The sequence below is a fragment of the Hoplias malabaricus genome, chromosome 8, assembly GCF_029633855.1.
Source record: "Hoplias malabaricus isolate fHopMal1 chromosome 8, fHopMal1.hap1, whole genome shotgun sequence".
NCBI lineage: Eukaryota > Metazoa > Chordata > Actinopteri > Characiformes > Erythrinidae > Hoplias > Hoplias malabaricus.
In genome coordinates this window covers 20,140,794-20,157,898 of record NC_089807.1, presented here as the reverse complement: position 1 = coordinate 20,157,898, position 17,105 = coordinate 20,140,794, and the positions used below count along the sequence as shown (strand labels likewise).

Genomic DNA, 17,105 nt, shown 5'->3' with positions numbered 1-17,105 from the left:
GCCAGTGATCCTTCACTCTGATAATCCTTGAACAGAGCAGAAATCAAGTATGTGTGTCGGCAGTCTAGAGAACAAATGTGAATGACGAATAGGTGGAGGTACTGTCACTTGTTTCTTGCATCAGCCAAACAAAAGTCTGAAGTAGCTGGCTATCATATTTTGCTTCAACCAATGGTTTTAAGGATAATCCAGGAGGGGCTGGGGCTCGCTGTAGAGCTCCTTAGCATCTCCCCGGCTGACTGTATAGGGGATCATTTGGGGCTGAACTTCATTTCAATGTAAAGGTGTGGTGCAGTCCTGAGCAGAGAAAGAAGCCACACACTGTTCTGTTTTGCTGTTCTCAAGGCCTTGTGGTCATTCTCGGGACAGCTTTTAGTCCCACCCTCTGGAAATTGGGCCCTCCCCAATTACCCAAAAACTAAGTTCTGCCAAAAGGCTTCAGCAGGATTCAACTCATGATTATTCTCCTAGAAATGTTCTTCCGGGTCAGTGACTCCTCTCCCCAGCAGGGAAAGACTGCTCTCTCTTCTCAAACACCTCTCGTCAGATAAATTCTTGTTTCACTCAATGCTGTGTGACATCTGGCAGACAGAGAGTGCAATTGAGGTGGGAGATTATGAGGTTGAAGGGAAGGGCTTTGCTGAATAACTGTTTGTTTGGTTCTATGTAACTGCAGCTGAGTTCATACTGATATGTTGCTTGTTAACAAAATAACAAATCTTACAGTAGTTTTGGGCCAAATGATTTTACATGTCTGAAAACATCTATACTCTGTGTGAACAGGGGCGGTGGTGAGTGTGGTTTGTCCTGGCATTCCGGAGGTCGTTTACAGTTCAAGAATAAAGGAGTGGAGGACCTCACTGCCTGCATTCACACACTTTTCCAGTTAGGAATTTCCCAGGCTGCACTGACCAGCCTCACTGCCCGCAGCGCAGGAGCTGTCCTAGCAGGAGCGCTGTGCAACAAACACCCTCTGCTCCTCAGAGCTGTCCTTCTGCAGGTGTGCTCATGACTGTGATAATGACTGTGATGCATTCCTTTTAATATCTCCTCTGTGAAATAAATGACTTAACTGCACAAAACTCACTCCAGTTGTTCCTAGGCACCATTTCTGGATGTTCTTGGCACCATGCAGGATCCATCCCTGCCATTGACAATAGAGGAAAGAGGGGAGTGGGGGGACCCCCTTACAGACCCAGAGCACAGGGACAACATTGCCTCGTATTGTCCTTGTCATAATATTACTTCTCAGGTAATTCAGGCCAGCTTAACCAGATGCCATTTTTCTCAGATGTATTCATTGCCTTATGGAAGCTTTGTTGCTCCATGACTCATAGGGAAGAGGTTGGAGGCAGGGTATATGCCTCATGTTGGAGGCCTGTTTGCCCCACTTTGCCATAGTAACAGCCTTTTGTCCTTTGGGAAATCTTTGAAAGTCTCACAGATATATTTCAACAACAAGTCAGTCACAGAAACATTTTGATAACTTGTTAATGATAAAATAAGCCCCTCCAGTCTCATCCTAAATGTGCTGCATGGTGCTCCATCACACCAAAAAACAGTGCTTCAAGGCTCCAGTGCTTCAACGCTGAATGCTGTATTCTAATAACATGGCAAGTACATGAAAAAAAGCACAAAATCAGGCAAAGGAGCACTGAAACATAGAGACTACTTACACGAGAGACAACACTAGAAATACCTAGAATACAATGGATAACAAACTGTAGACATGTGTGGGGATTAACAAAAGGTGGAACAAGGAAGGAGAAGGAGAAGCAGAACCAGAACCAAATCCAGAACATGAGCCCATGGCCAGAAACATGAGGGAAGGTAAACAAAGAAAAACAAAGTCAGGGATGTTACACTCACTGTCATTATTTATTTGGTGTATTATTTTGTGTTCAGTAATTAATTATAATGGTTATTTAATAATACCATTATTTAAAAAAGAATAAGTCTGAGGGTAAAAAGTACATGCACTTGTGTAAAGGTAAATAGTTACTACCCACATCTGTCTTGTTCTAGCTCTATCCGTCCATGCTGATCACTGCTTACTCAGGCGACAGCAGAGTGCCTCTGTCTGGGGTGCGGAAGTATGTGGAGAAACTGAGGAAGGCTATTCTAACCCATTCCAGCAGCCTTTGTACTAAAGGTTAGTAAAGGTCCTCCCCTTGTGTGTCTGAAATGGTCCTGGTTAATAAGTTTAATAAGACTTTGAAGCTTTCTCAAGGATAATGTTTAATTTCTTGTCTCAATTTATGTACAGCTCCTTATACACTATGTGCAGGCAGATTTCAGAGTTTTCCCTTCTGTATTATTATTATTATCATTGTAATTGTTGTTGTTGTAGTTCATAAGCTCACAGAATTAGTCAAGGAAAAACAATTGGCTCTGCACTGATGAGGAAAGTGGATGCAGCGTGATGTGCACTGCCCCAGTTGCTGTTTTTGATGTACATTAAACAAATAATTCCAGTGTTTTAAATGGTGGTGTACGTGAACGTGGAGATCCCTGGCTATAATCCCAGCTCTCAAAAATGGACGGTGGGATTTAGGAGAAGCCTTTCTGCCATCTCTTTATGAGAGGAGGGCTCAGATGTGGAAACGGGCTATTTATTAGCAGCCTCTTCTCTGTATCAAGCAGAGGTCACCTTGTGTGTGAGCTGCAGTGTGAGATATGGTGTCAGCACATCCCAGACCAGACCCCTCAGAGTGCCAATCCCTTCCCTTCTCTGTGGCTCCTTAATTAACACACACACACACACACACACACACACTTAGATGAACACTAAAAGAAAGTCTCCCCCTCTAATCTCTGGTTCTCCCTCTTTGGGAGATAAAATGCTGATCACACGCCAGCAGCTGGGGGGTGATTAGCATGTTTATAAGATAGCGTATCGGGCCGAGAGATAAGGAACAATACACCAGGCCGAGCCAAGGTCAGGAGGAGGCTTGTGAAACACACAGCCCAAAGAGGGCCAGATTGATACAGGGAGACACCACCAGCCACACCGCCGATAACAGGCAGAAGACGGAAGGGTTTTCAGGATTAGCCACATGATATTTGCATGCCGCTGCACTTCACAGCAGCATATGAGGCAGCATGGACTGGATGTGAAGTAGTGATCCAGACGTCAGCCTGAAGTTCTTGATGTGCTAAACTGTAGGAGGCAGAGCCAACATTTTTTTTTTTAAACAAAGTGTGTTTACTGTCTCACTTCTAGTTCCAGTTTTACATGTTTTTGTATCTTGGATGTACACTCTTAATACAGTTTATTGGTACTAGAACAGGTCAAAAATCGTATCCACAAGGATCAGTTTAGCAACAATCCAGACACCACATTGACTGGATAAAAACCAGCAGCTGCTCAGACCTTTGTGGATAAAATGACCCTTGGTAGAGAATCTTTACAGGAGGGTGGCCAGACCTGGTTCCTTCCAGGCCACAGCTTTGCAGAGATTAGCATTTTGCTAATCAGGACGTGCTAAGTTTATAAGTTGTATCAGGTGTGTTTTACTGAGGCTTAATGCTGAACTCATTCCTGCAATGACCCTGTATTGGTACCAATTGCTATATATTTTGTGGAGGATATTTCTGCTTCAAATTGGTTTTCATACTCAAATATTTTATTTAAAGACTTGCTTGTAAAAGGTTCTTTAAGGAACCAAAATGGTTCTTCTATCCCAGTATTTTAGGAGTAAATCTGCACTGTCAAAGAACACAGATTAAATATAGCAGCCATGCAGTCTTATTACAGAATTATCAGTGTAATGTGAGTTAAATGGTATTAGTGCTGGATTCTGAGGGACTAAATGGACTAAACCATTTGTTTATGACCCCTTACAACTGAAACTGCAGTGAACATATTGTTACTGTCCATGAAAACTATGTAGTACCAACTTGTTAATGTAAGCTAATGAATGGAGATGTGTATTCTTAGTAACTCTAAGAATTTCTGTAGTTTATTTCATTGTGAAGTTTTACACACAATGCAAAAGACAGCTTCATCTTACTGGAAAAAAGGGAGATGCACGTATTTTGGAAAGGAACAACACAAGTTGTGTTAATATGTCTCTTTTCCACTTTCTTTGTGGCATAACCTGTAACATGCTCACTGATCAGGACCCGTCCCGACTGTCTTGCTGGACGTTCAGCCAGGGGACGATCACTTTGGTCCAGAAGACTTTGACCAGTCCCTGAATGAGGTGATGTATTATAAGCTGTCATCCGTCTTTGTAGCTGTTAGTTAGGAAAGTCGTGTTATTCTTTCTTGTAAATGATTAATTAAAAGAAAAATCTCTGAAGGCTTTTTGGGTTTTCACTGATCTTCTATATTCTTCTGTGGTACACTTAAAGCTAAAATTAATATACTACTGTTATCACATATATGGATCGTAAAAAAAGGAACTTTCTCAAGGTCAAGATTATGTGTCAGATATTAAATCTGTGAGCTTGTCTGCAGTGAAATAGTATTACAGGATTAAGGAAATAAAACCAAGGGGCAGATTCACAATATTATATAAGAGCTCAGAGAGCTCAATGTCCACCTTCTTTCAAATTTAGTTAATGTATCTGAACTCCATCACGTGTATTCTTTCTTTCAGAGTGCTCAACAATTAGCCTTTCTCTACACAGTGCTGGGGCTAGACTACAGAGGATCCCCACCAAAAGTTAGAGGACGAAGGAAAACCCTATCAAGCAAATCATAGATTGTGTTGTGGACACCAGTGGAACCTCACATTACCTTGGACCGTGTGCTGACATTAACATTGATTCTAATATATTTAAAACGTTGTTATATGTATAAATAAGTAAATAAACACAAACTGAAGTATCTGCAATTTAATTGCAACAAAAAGCATGTCTTTCACCAAAAACAATGTAGACCCATGTAAATAAAAGTGCCACCTTTTCTGACATTTCATTCTCAGCACTGGTACAGAATGTCCAGAGCACTCAGGTAGCAGGCTTTCTCAGAAACATAACACTCAGATGCATGGTAGGTATGATATCGTTGACTGGTGTGGTACTCCAGCACCAAACCCTGTCCCTTTGATGTTGTGATTTCAGACTTGGACAAGTGTGTCTTGTTCATAGGGTGAGTTGTAATACGAACAGAGAGGTGATCCGGCAGCTGAGTAATGGCAGAGAGGTCTGTTGCTGTCCCACTGCCGAAGTTTAAGACCACCAAGAAAGCCTGATCCAGTCCATCCAGTTCTCGCAAGAAGGCAAATACATTAGTGTCTGCCCAAACATAGCAGAACCATCCTCGAGCCAGTGCTACCTCCTTTTCTCTGAGTAGACTCAAAGCTTTGTACAGCTCCAGCACTGAGAAAGCGTCACCCTTCTGAGCCTGCAGATCCAGAACAGACATAATTCCTTTATTTATTTATTTATTTTCTATTTAACCTTAAACCTAATGCATATCTAGGTTACTGAGACATACTGGAAGTGTAGCCTGTCATAAAATGCTTTAGAACCCTGATAAAATAAAGAAGATAAAAGTAGGAAGTGGAATTTCCAAACCTTAACATTGATGGTTTCGTACTTCGGACCAACATCCAACCAGGTGCCATTCGTACTCTCGCTGAAGCCAGCATTAGGCTCACTGTTCCACTGCATGGGTGTTCTCGCTGGATCCCGACTGTTATTCTGAACAACAACAAAATGTCTTTTAATTTTTGTTCATATTAACTTAGCAAATTTCTCCTCCTAAATATTTTGCCATCACCAACATCACCAAACAATGTAATTAGAAATACTAAAGTCAATATTTCTTAAATTTTGATTAAAGAAAAACATGCTGTTTTAAATATCAAACATCTGAGAGCCAACTGATCTTTTTTTTTTATTCAAACCTAAAAGTACACAAACATTTAGGACTTTGTTCATTCATTCATTTCATTGTCTGTAACCGCTTATCCGGTTCAGGGTCACGGCGGGTCCGGAGCCTACCAGGAATCATTGGCTTTAAAAAATTTGAGTCCACACTGTCAGTACAGCAATACAAATGAAGTATAAAAATGTATACTATGTATCTTACGGTATGTTCTGAATGTCAGTTTCAGCTAACATGGACGATGCAGGGATAATGTACACTGCTACAACTGCTAAAGCTTTCTTACTTACTGGGTCAAATTTTCCAAAAGGATCCTGAATAACTGTTACATTGACGTCCTCCATGCCAATTTCCTCTCCATAATATGTAGTTGGTGTTCCAGGGAGTGTTAACAGTAACATATTCACTGTTTTAACGTATTCCTGACCAGTCCTGGAGCTCATGCGTGGCTTGTCATGATTCCCCACCTACACCGAGATATCACAAGTTTTAATGTATCAAGTACAGAAGCTTCCAGAATCATGTACACCCATGTTAAAAAATAATAATAATAATAAAAAATAAAATAATATATATATATATATATTTCTCTATTGTGGTGAATATATTTTGTTGTAGCAATGTATGTTCTTGATGGCATAAAATAGTGAACTCCTCATACAAAAACATTTCCAGAGAAGTTGAGATATTTGTAATTTGCATTAAAAACCAGAATCTGTGATGTGTTAATTCTCTTTTTGTTTTCACTGAACAACTGAAATTTATTTTGTACATATAAGCACACAGTTCAAAAACAACATCTAAAAAGATCAATGTAAGATCTGAATATATTTCGTATTGTACTGTATATAGCTGTAATTATACACAGGATGAGATAATAATAATTTGTCAGTCCATTAGAGCTTCACACAGGTCCCAGCACACTCCCATTCTTCTTGCAACTACTACATCGCCAGCTCTTTTCAGGGGTCATCAGGGTACACGAGAAAACCACATATCAATACTATGTGGGAATGCTAATGAGTTTTCTTGGCTCAAGTTAATCTCAGATAGTCCAAAATACAGTAGACACATACTGTGGTCCATGTTTCAGCTTGTTTACATAAAAGAAAAAAAAATGGATGTCATGTTTTCTGTGAAAAAAAACAGAAAAGGACCACTGTTAGATTCCAGGCTATCAGCAACAGGTGCAAAAGCCAAATTTTCTCCTGTTATGGGGGGTGCATCAGTGACCCCAGTATACATGACTTGCATAAGAGGAGTTTCCATTGATGTGGAGGCAAACACTTCATTTTTAGTGAAACTTGCTGCTATCAAGATCATCTGTGGACCACAAAAAGTCCACAAATATTTATTTCATTCATTATCTGTAAACACTTATCCAGTTCAGGGTCGCGGTGTGTCCAGAGCCTACCTGGAATCATTGGGCGCAAGGCAAGAATACACCCTGGAGGGGGCACCAGTCCTTCACAGGCCACAAATATTTAATCCAGAAAATACCAGGCATTTTGCTAGAATGTTGCTTTGTACACATAGACTGTGTGTGCCTGACCGACTAGCCTGCAGTCCAGATTTGTCTCTTGGCACATCATGTAGAGGTGAATCATGCAACAGCAACCAAGAATCAAGCAAGAATGCACGAATGTCCACTTGCTAAATTTTAACAACTGTTATCCTCAGTTTTCAAATGATTAAATTATCTAACTAACAGAAAAGTTGATGTAAACCAATGGTAAACATGCCTTTTTGATATGTTGCAGGCATCAAATTATATTGATTTGTATTTACAAAATACAATCACTTTATTCACTAAAAACTTTAGATTTATTCTTTATTCATTCATTCATTCATTCATTGTCTGTAACCGCTTATCCAGTTCAGGGTCCAGAGCCTACCTGGAATCATTGGGCGCAAGGCGGGAATACACCCTGGAGGGGGCGCCAGTCCTTCATAGGGCAACACACACAATCACTCACACCTACGGACACTTTTGAGTCGCCAATCCACCTACCAACGTGGGACTGTGGGAGGAAACCAGAGCACCCGGAGGAAACCCACGCAGACTCAGGGAGAACACACCACACTCCTCACAGACAGCCACCCGGAGGAAACCCACGCAGACACAGGGAGAACACACTACACTCCTCACAGACAGCCACCCGGAGGAAACCCATGCAGACAAGGGGAGAACACACCACACGCCTCACAGACAGTCACCTGGAGGAAACCCATGCAGACAAGGGGAGAACACGCCACACTCCTCACAGACAGTGACCCGGAGCGGGAATCGAACCCACAACCTCCAGGCCGCCCTCTATTCTTTATGCTTTTGTCAATAATAAAAAAAAACTTTTAACACAATAAAAAAAACACATTATTATGTTTTATCATATTTTACAAAATGTCGCAACTTTACTGGAAATGAGGTTTGTAGTTGAATACCGCATACCACACTCCTCACAGACAGTCACCCGGAGGAAACCCACGCAGACACAGGGAGAACACACCACACTCCTCACAGACAGCCACCCGGAGGAAACCCACGCAGACACAGGGAGAACACACTACACTCCTCACAGACAGCCACCCGGAGGAAACCCATGCAGACAAGGGGAGAACACACCACACGCCTCACAGACAGTCACCTGGAGGAAACCCATGCAGACAAGGGGAGAACACGCCACACTCCTCACAGACAGTGACCCGGAGCGGGAATCGAACCCACAACCTCCAGGCCGCCCTCTATTCTTTATGCTTTTGTCAATAATAAAAAAAAACTTTTAACACAATAAAAAAAACACATTATTATGTTTTATCATATTTTACAAAATGTCGCAACTTTACTGGAAATGAGGTTTGTAGTTGAATAAGAGTTCTATAGTTCCATCTGACAACTCACCACCCAGTTTGGCCATTTCCCTTTGGGCATATGTGCCATCCACAGGTCGACTAGTTCTTTGGCTCTGACTCCAGACAGGTTTTGAGGGAGGTCCAGCAGATAGAAGTTAAAAGGGACATCAGCCTCTTTAGCAAAAGGGGTTCCATAGTACATCATTGTTTTATCAATTTCTTCATAGTCATAAGATTCTGTCACCATGAACCTGGTGTAGTTATTTAAATAAGAATAAGAACTGTACATTAACCCGAAAGGGGGAAACAATTTAGAGACATTTCATTCACAAAAATGGGAATAAAATTAAATTAAAAAAAGAATACCTGTAACGTCCTGGTTCCCTGCTGTATTCATCCAGGTCTACTCTCCAGCTGCGGAGGATATCATGCAGGCCCACTTGAGTGTATGTGTAGTCATGGTACAGTTCAAACTCAGTGTCTATTGTGTTCTATATGCCAAAACATGAAGAGAAATGTAACATTACCAAATGATGCTTGGAGAAGAGATTGAAAATAATGACATTACAACAGTCTGGGTGGTACGCTTCTTTGGGGCTTCTCCACACCGTAACTCTCCCGGATGTGGGGGAAACAGTAAAGGTGGACTCATCAGAGAACAATACATGTTTCACATTGGTCACAGCCCAAGATTTGCGCTCCTTGCATCATTGAAACAGACGTTTGGCATTGGCATGAGTGACCAAAGGTATTGACCCTGTGGAGCTCCCGACGGACAGTTCTGGTGGAAACAGGAGAGTTGAGGTGCACATTTAATTCTGCTGTGATTTGGGCAGCAGTGGTGTATGTTTTTTGGATACAATCCGGGTTAGCACCCGAACACCCCTTTCAGAGAGCTTCCTCTTGCGTCCACTGTTAATCCTGTTGGATGTGTTTTTTCCTTCTTGGTGGTATGCTGACATTACCCTGGATACCGTGGCTCTTGATACATCACAAAGACTTGCTGTCTTGGTCACTGATGCGCCAGCAAGACGTGCACCAACAATTTTTCCTCTTTTGATCTCTGGCATGTTACCCATAATGTTGTGTGCATTGCAATATTTTGAGCAAAACTGTGCTCTTACCCTCTGCTAACTGAACCTTCACACTCTGCTCTTACTGGTGCAATGTGCAGTTAATGAAGATTGGCCACCAGGCTGGTCCAATTTAGCCATGAAACCTCCCACACTAAAATGATGTGTTTCAGTTTCATTGTCCAACCCCTGTAACTGTTAATGTAAAGGTATCTTGTAAATGTAGATGTGCATTTGAGTGCATTGAGTATTAAAATGACTGTAATAAATAATGACTAAAAATAAAATTGGTTACCTGTTTTCACCCTTGTGTATATGCATTACATTACATATTACATTACATCACATTACATGCAAACACAGATAGAGAGTAGTATATCTAAATAAAGCTTGGTAGAAATTTAGAGGCTTTCCAGGCCAGTGCTTATACAAAGAAGGCTTGCTACAAGAGTCAGAGGTCTCTGAAGGTCTTTGAGGGTCTGGTCACCACCATGCATTTGCTTGTCTGCACTGCTGAGATCTCCTGTTCCTTTGTAATTGCACACTATTAGGATAATTGGAATGACTGGCTGGTAAAATCCCAGGAAATATGCACCGGTAATCTTCAGACCATGCTGAGAACAAAGTCCCATACAATGGCATTCCACTTCCAAATGCATTCTGAGAAGATTTCTGATTCTTTAAACTTTAGTTGTGCAAGAAATATATTGTTACATAATGAAGTTTGAAATTATAATTACATGTAGAAAAAATATGAAAATTGTATTAGACTATTCGATTGATCATGGGTAAAGGATTACACAGCTTTATGAATTCAGTGTTTAAACTAAAAAATGTATAGATAAACTGAATGTTAACTTGGTCTTAAACTGGTGGAATGTAGCAAGTGACCAGTGGTCAGCATTGCAGAGTGACTCACAGGATCTTGGTTAGGGTCAACCTGGGGTTCATTCCTCAAATGTGTAGCTTCTAGTATGTGCTTCACAGCATCCATGCGGAACCCATCCACCCCCTTCTTCAACCAGAAATGGATTATGTCCTGTTAGAGAGAAGCAATATCATGATCAAAGATCATGTGATAATAATGGCACAAAGACCCAGAAAAAATTTTTGTCTTGTAATCACACAGAAAACACATTGTTTCATTGAAAGTGATTATTAAAAGGCCCATGTCCTAAATGTGCCTCCAGTGTGATTTATCCATTTTAAATGTCAATTGAATTGAGTTTTATTCGTAAATCACTTTTTATAATTGCTGTTGCTTTTAATCACCAAGACCCTCAAGTAAGCGGCAAAGAAGACGATGATAATGATGATGTTGCTTTTAGTAATAAAAAGAGCCGTATGAAGTTGTCTATAGCACCATATTTTGAGGAATATGTAATATATTTATTGTACTAAATCATATAATGACCAGGATGATGTGGTCAGAGATTAAGAAAACATGTTAAGTTGAAGCACTGGCAGCTCTGACAGGCAGTGCTGCTGCCAATATGTAGAATTTTAAAAACTTTGAGGAGCATCAGTTTCAAGAGCAGAACTGTTTGTGTTTTGGCCTGTAATATGGCCCACTGCCCACCCACCCAGTACACATATCTCAGGTTATGAAACACAGTAGTAAACAAACACAGCAAGCAAACAGATATAACTTCAGATTTACTGGACCTAAAATGCCTTGGCATGCATATAAAACTAAAATGAGTCGATATTGCCAATGTATTCAAAAGGTGGAGACAGCTAAAACCTCAACAGGACTATTAGACAGATGCAAAGTTGGTTAATGAATACAAATGAATCTTTTTTTTCATGGTTTCACAAATGCAAGAATTCATAACAGTCTGTTTTTCCAGTGTATTTGTGACTGGAAGAAAAGCTCTAGACTAAGTTAATGAGAATGACCGTGTGCTGCTTATTAAAAAATGCACAATTACCAATGAAAGCAGATTTAAATTCTTGAAGGGGGCAGTGGTTAAAATATACTCCACAATTCCATATAATATCTGAATGACCTATGACTGTTTAGCAGCTGCAATGCTTATATCATTCCGAAATATAGAGGTGGGTCAAGTGTCCAGTTACTTACACACTTGACTCTCCTTGTGTTGGGTGCCTCTGAGAAGTTTGGCAGGTGCTGAACTCAAGCTCAGGCAGTCGGCACAATGCCCAGGTGAGCCACTGTATACCAGTAAGCCAGATAAAGAGGCTAGTGTAAGTCTGTGACAGCCTGTGGGGCATTACGCAACACACACTTATCCATTCATCCACCCACTGCATGATGCTGCCAGGTCTGTGTGTGTGTGTGTCTTGCCTTTCTCCCTATCAGAACATACTAATGCCATCTTCAGTAATCCCCTTCCCCCCATTGTTCTCCATCCTACACTGCTTACACCCTCGCAATACACCAAAAAGGGAATGTAGCATTCGCTTTTGTCCAATGTTTGCATGTGGATGTTTTATATAGATGTCTATTTGATGAGTTGTCTATTTGTGTTCATTCATTTTATGACATGCTCCTACCATGTAGACACACTATAATGTATGTAGCCCAAATGTATTTCCTAACCCCCACATCTACTCTGTCCCTCAGCAGAAATTACCACTATCAGTCCACTGCAGGATTCATATGTTACCTATCAGTGAACAAAGCATGTGAAATGCAGAGGAAACTGAAATTAGTGATATGTAAATCCACTTTGAGTGTTAATGTAATTGGACATTGCTCCAAATGAAGGACAGAGTGTCAGAGCACTGAATAGCACTCCTTGTGTGTGAGAATATTATTGAGATTGTGAGTGAGTTACAAGCCAGATCCATAAGGTGCTTTGCATCTAAAAACAAAATGGCAGAGGGTAAATTATACAATACAGACTCTGTTAACTATTCAAACAACGTAATAATCTCAAACGTCAATGTATAATTCAAAACAAAGATACTACTAAAACATCATGGATGTTTTATGTTGCTTACCTGCCGTCCAAGACCTGTATCCTATTGAAAACCAGGCAAAATACGATAACAAAAATACAGCTAAAAGGGGAAATATTATTGAAAATAAATACTTTTTCTGTGTATTTGTACTATCAAATGGGTATATACAGCAAATTACAACCCACAAACTGAGAATGGGATGAATTAGTACTGCCCCTTCCTCTGAGTCACAGCACCAAACACGCATTGAGAATGGTGCTCTGGTCCTTGTGTAATTTTTGCAAAACATGTTAGAGACGTTTTATTAAGATCAGAGGGAACAGTTTAAAATTGTCAAAAAGGGATCCTATGTCTTCTTTAGGAATTTTATATGAAAAGAAAGGCAAAAAATCTCCTGTCAAACCTGAATTATTTGGTATCAATTATTAATGTGAAAGGTGATGTAAAATATTGCTATAAGAGCTCTTATCTTTTATTATAGGCATCAAACATTGAATAGTAGGTTAATAAAAGGGGTAAAACGTCTAAAAAAGATAAAGCATCAAAAACAATCTTACTAGTCACTGGTTTCTGTTTCTATTACCATTTACCATATTGTCTCTGATTTTTTGTACTTCATGACTGTATTTTTTTACCTTGACATGGTTGTGGTCTGTAGGTAGGTTATGTGCTGGTAGGAGTGTGTTGAGCACATGAGTTTGGCTGGGATGTTTAAACATGTCAGTTTCATTTCTGGTTTGAGAGTACGGCCACTTAACCAAATATATTCAGCCAATTGTGGTGTTAGGGTGTGAAATTACCCACAGGTGCAACACTAGAGGAAGCCTAACACAAATTATGCATATAAGAATCTGTACAATGTGAAATATAAAGTGTTTCCAACAAGGTTTGTGTGTCAAGCAAAGTGTCAGATCAGTGTACACAACGTTTAAAAACCGTGTGCTTCTCATGTGTGACATCTGTATGTTTGATTACCGTCATCTCCTTCACAACACTGGGGTTACGGAAGTTGAGATCTGGCTGCTCTTTGAGGAACTGATGGAAGTAGCACTGCCCTCTCACTGGGTCATATTCCCATGTGGAGTTCCCAAACACACTCACCTAACAAAGGACCAAGCATTTAAAAATCACTGAAACTGCTCTGTGAAGCAGTGTCAGCAACAAAAAACATCGGCTAAATGCTCATAACAAGTTTGCACAATATGATGATAGTTACATATATTGATGTATCAAATCAAAATTTAAAGTACACTGACACCAAGTATATCAAATATAGTTACAAATTGTACTAAGCAGAATCAACAAAAAAAAATTTAATATGGCATGCTAATAATGAAAAAACAACATTTGATGTATATCAAATGGACATAATGGTCAAAGATCACTGCGACTGAATAGGGAGTATGCATTATCATACCCAGTTGTTAGGGGGTTTGTCCTCCGTACAGTTAACCCAGATATAGAAGTCAGAATAGTATTCTGTGCGGTTACGGCTGAGCTGGAACCAGATGTGTTTGTCACTGGTGTGATTGGGGATGTAGTCCATGATCATTTTGAGGCCTGTTACATTCACAGAATAAATACAGTATTGAAAATGCATGGGAACTTGCCCTAGGCACCTACACACCTGTAATACGTTTATTCATTATCTGTAACCGCTTATCCAGTTCAGGGTCAGCGGTGGTTCCGGAGCCTACCCAGAATCACTGGGCGCAAGGCAGGAACACACCCTGGAGGGGGCGCCAGTCCTTCACACGGTGACACACACACACACATAACTATGAACACTTTATTTGAGTCGCCAATCCACCTACCAACGTGGGAGGAAACCGGAGCACCCGGAGGAAACCCACGCAGACACAGGGTTTGAGTGTGAGTGTGTGAGTGTGTGAGTGAATGTGTGAGTGTGTGTGTGTTGCCCTGTGAAGGACTGGTGCCCCCTTCAGGGTGTTTTCCCGCCTTGCTCCTAGTGATTCCAGGTAGACTCTGGACCCACCACGACCCTGAACTGGATAAGTGGTTATATTATGAATGAATGAATAAATGAATATTAGTAATGCACTTCAATGCTGGTTTTGTACACTCACCCATGCTATGCATACTGGCCAGGAGATCATCAAAGTCAGCCATTGTTCCAAACAGAGGATCCACATCCCTGAAGTCTTCCACATCATAGCCAAAGTCCTTCATGGGAGACTTGTAGAAAGGGCTGATCCAAATTGCTTTGATATTTAGATACTGGAAATGGCTCAGTTTTTCCTTGATACCTGGACAAAAAATTGTGTTAGCATATTGGCTCCTTTCTGAAATACTCTGCAAGCACTCATTTTTTCTAATTTAAAATGGTTTTGTTGTTACAGTGATTTATACATACTTTATACGTACCCCAACATGATCAAATAACTTCAGTATAATGTATTACATGATGATCCATTTTGTCTAAAACACTCTCAAACCCCATTAAAATAACATGCAGAAGAGCATGTGACCAAAAGCAACTGTTATGTAAATATGATGAGGGTTTTTTATAGATGCATTGACCTTTATTATACTGGTTTAGTGTCCATGCCGTTTAAATGCATATCTTTATTGCCACCTTACACCTTCATAAAATTGCCAGATCCCATAAAGAACATTTTATTGTAGGGACAGTCGTAATACTTGCCATTATCTAATGTCAAAAACTGTAAACAAGTTCATCACTGGTAAAAAAAATGAAAACTGTTATATCAGGAAGAGCAAGGTGTGCTCCATGTGCACGTGGCCTCCAGCTCAGGCACGGGAGCACAGAATTACAAACAAATATGTCAAGTCCACATTTGAAGTCTCTGTATTTTCAAGTTATACATTTTGACAATAAGATTTTACCAAGTAAAGATTTCACCCTGAGTACAGGTTTCTTTTATCAATCATTCTTTCATTCATTCATTGTCTGTAAGCACTTATCCAGTTCAGGGTCACGGTGGGCCCAGAGCCTACCCGGAATCATTGGGCACAAGGCAGGAACACACCCTGGAGCGGGCTGGGATTTTCTCAATCAATTAGCAAGAATTTTAAGATCATCTCCATGACAACATGCCACCCAAAACGACATCTGTCCCCCTGCACGCACAGTAAAATTGACATCTTATTTGTAATAAAATAACAAACCCAACAGAGCAACACAGTGCAATCAAATGAGGCTCTCTCTTATCTGTAAGACACTGGTTTAGAAAAGTACCAGAACTTGGGCAGTACGACTTCACTAAGTTTGGAAATTGATTTGTATTTTAGCAAATCTGAGTTGGAGCACCAATTTACCCAGATCATTTGAAACCCCCTTGGCTACAATCCCTTATTAGTGGCCCCCAGGTTATCTGAGTTTAAGACACCTTGGATACAACACCTCCTGATTAGTTGCTCCCAGGTCATTTGAAACCCCCAAACCTAGAACATCTTCCTGAATTCCAGGAAGAGGCCCCTGACCTAGTCTTATAAATCACAGCTAAACATTTATTATGAACTTGATCATTGGATTACAACAAGTCCTTATTAGTGACCCCTGGGTACAACAAATCTTTACTAGTGGCCTCCAGGTCATTTGAGACCCCTCGGCAACAACGCCTATTGATTACGCCTGCAAGTCATCTGAGATTGAGGCTCCTATAGCAACTCCTACATCTCCAGACCATTTTTAGCTGGATACACCTGAGCTAGTTAATTAAGCAGTTGCTACAGCTTAGTTAAGGGTGGGAACTTGATAATTAAGCTGTTCCCACGTCTTACTAAGAGGAACTACTTCTGACAAGTGACCTTCATGTGAGTGAAACTGAGACCCCTAAGACACAATAAGATCGGCTAGTCCCCAGAGCTAGAATATTTCTGGACCAATATCAGTTCAGAATCCTGAGCTAGTTAGTTAACTTGTGTCCACAGCTCTGCTAGGCTTGGGAACCTGATAATTAACTCGTCCCCACGACTTAATTCACTTGTTCCCATAACTAAAGGGGAAGGTAGTAAGTAATGTTTTCACGACGTTTACCTTTAAGGTCCCCCACTCCGTCCGCGTTCGAGTCTCTGAAGGAACGCGGGTAAACCTGGTACACGAGGCTGCGCTGCCACCAGCTGAGGCAGGGCGGGGAGAGGGCGATCACGGTGGCGGTGAGCGCCACGAGCGCTGCGCAGCACGCCACGCACAGCCAGAAGAGCAGCTCCCGCGGCACCCGGTAGCGTGCCTGGCTCGAGTACAGCAGCAGGACTTCTTTGGGCATTCCCGCATACGGCCGGATCTGTGTGTAGTTCTCCTCTTCCGCCGCGCAGTGATCCACACGCACGGCTTGGTCCTGCACCGGGTTTCCGTCCTCCTCGAAGCCCGGGTTCAGGACGCCTTCCTTCAACTCCACCACACCGCTCTGCTCGCTCTCCCTCACACTCAT

General features: G+C 41.1%; 2 protein-coding genes across 5 annotated transcripts in view; one reads left to right on the top strand and one right to left on the bottom strand.

Moving 5' to 3' along the window:
- prepl (prolyl endopeptidase like) overlaps window positions 1-4,890 on the top strand; it is a 16,467-nt gene extending 11,577 nt beyond the window's left edge. For 3 of the 4 annotated variants that reach the window (XM_066678915.1, XM_066678916.1, XM_066678917.1), the window contains 5 exons: window positions 784-1,000; window positions 1,103-1,252; window positions 2,026-2,152; window positions 4,123-4,205; window positions 4,605-4,890. In XM_066678915.1, the coding sequence (XP_066535012.1) occupies window positions 784-1,000; window positions 1,103-1,252; window positions 2,026-2,152; window positions 4,123-4,205; window positions 4,605-4,709 (682 nt within the window). In that variant the 3' untranslated portion in view covers window positions 4,710-4,890. Of the gene's footprint in view, window positions 1-783; window positions 1,001-1,092; window positions 1,253-2,025; window positions 2,153-4,122; window positions 4,206-4,604 lie in introns of those variants that run through there. The other variant, XM_066678918.1, reaches the window with a different exon arrangement.
- On the bottom strand, window positions 4,776-17,105 carry slc3a1 (solute carrier family 3 member 1). The gene is made up of 10 exons (XM_066678919.1): window positions 16,712-17,105; window positions 14,778-14,957; window positions 14,108-14,250; window positions 13,666-13,791; window positions 10,682-10,801; window positions 9,056-9,180; window positions 8,739-8,940; window positions 6,130-6,306; window positions 5,527-5,652; window positions 4,776-5,353 (listed from the first exon to the last, which is right to left on the bottom strand). The coding sequence occupies exons 1-10, from the start codon at window positions 17,103-17,105 to the stop codon at window positions 4,928-4,930; spliced, it is 2,019 nt and encodes a 672-aa protein (XP_066535016.1). The 3' UTR covers window positions 4,776-4,927.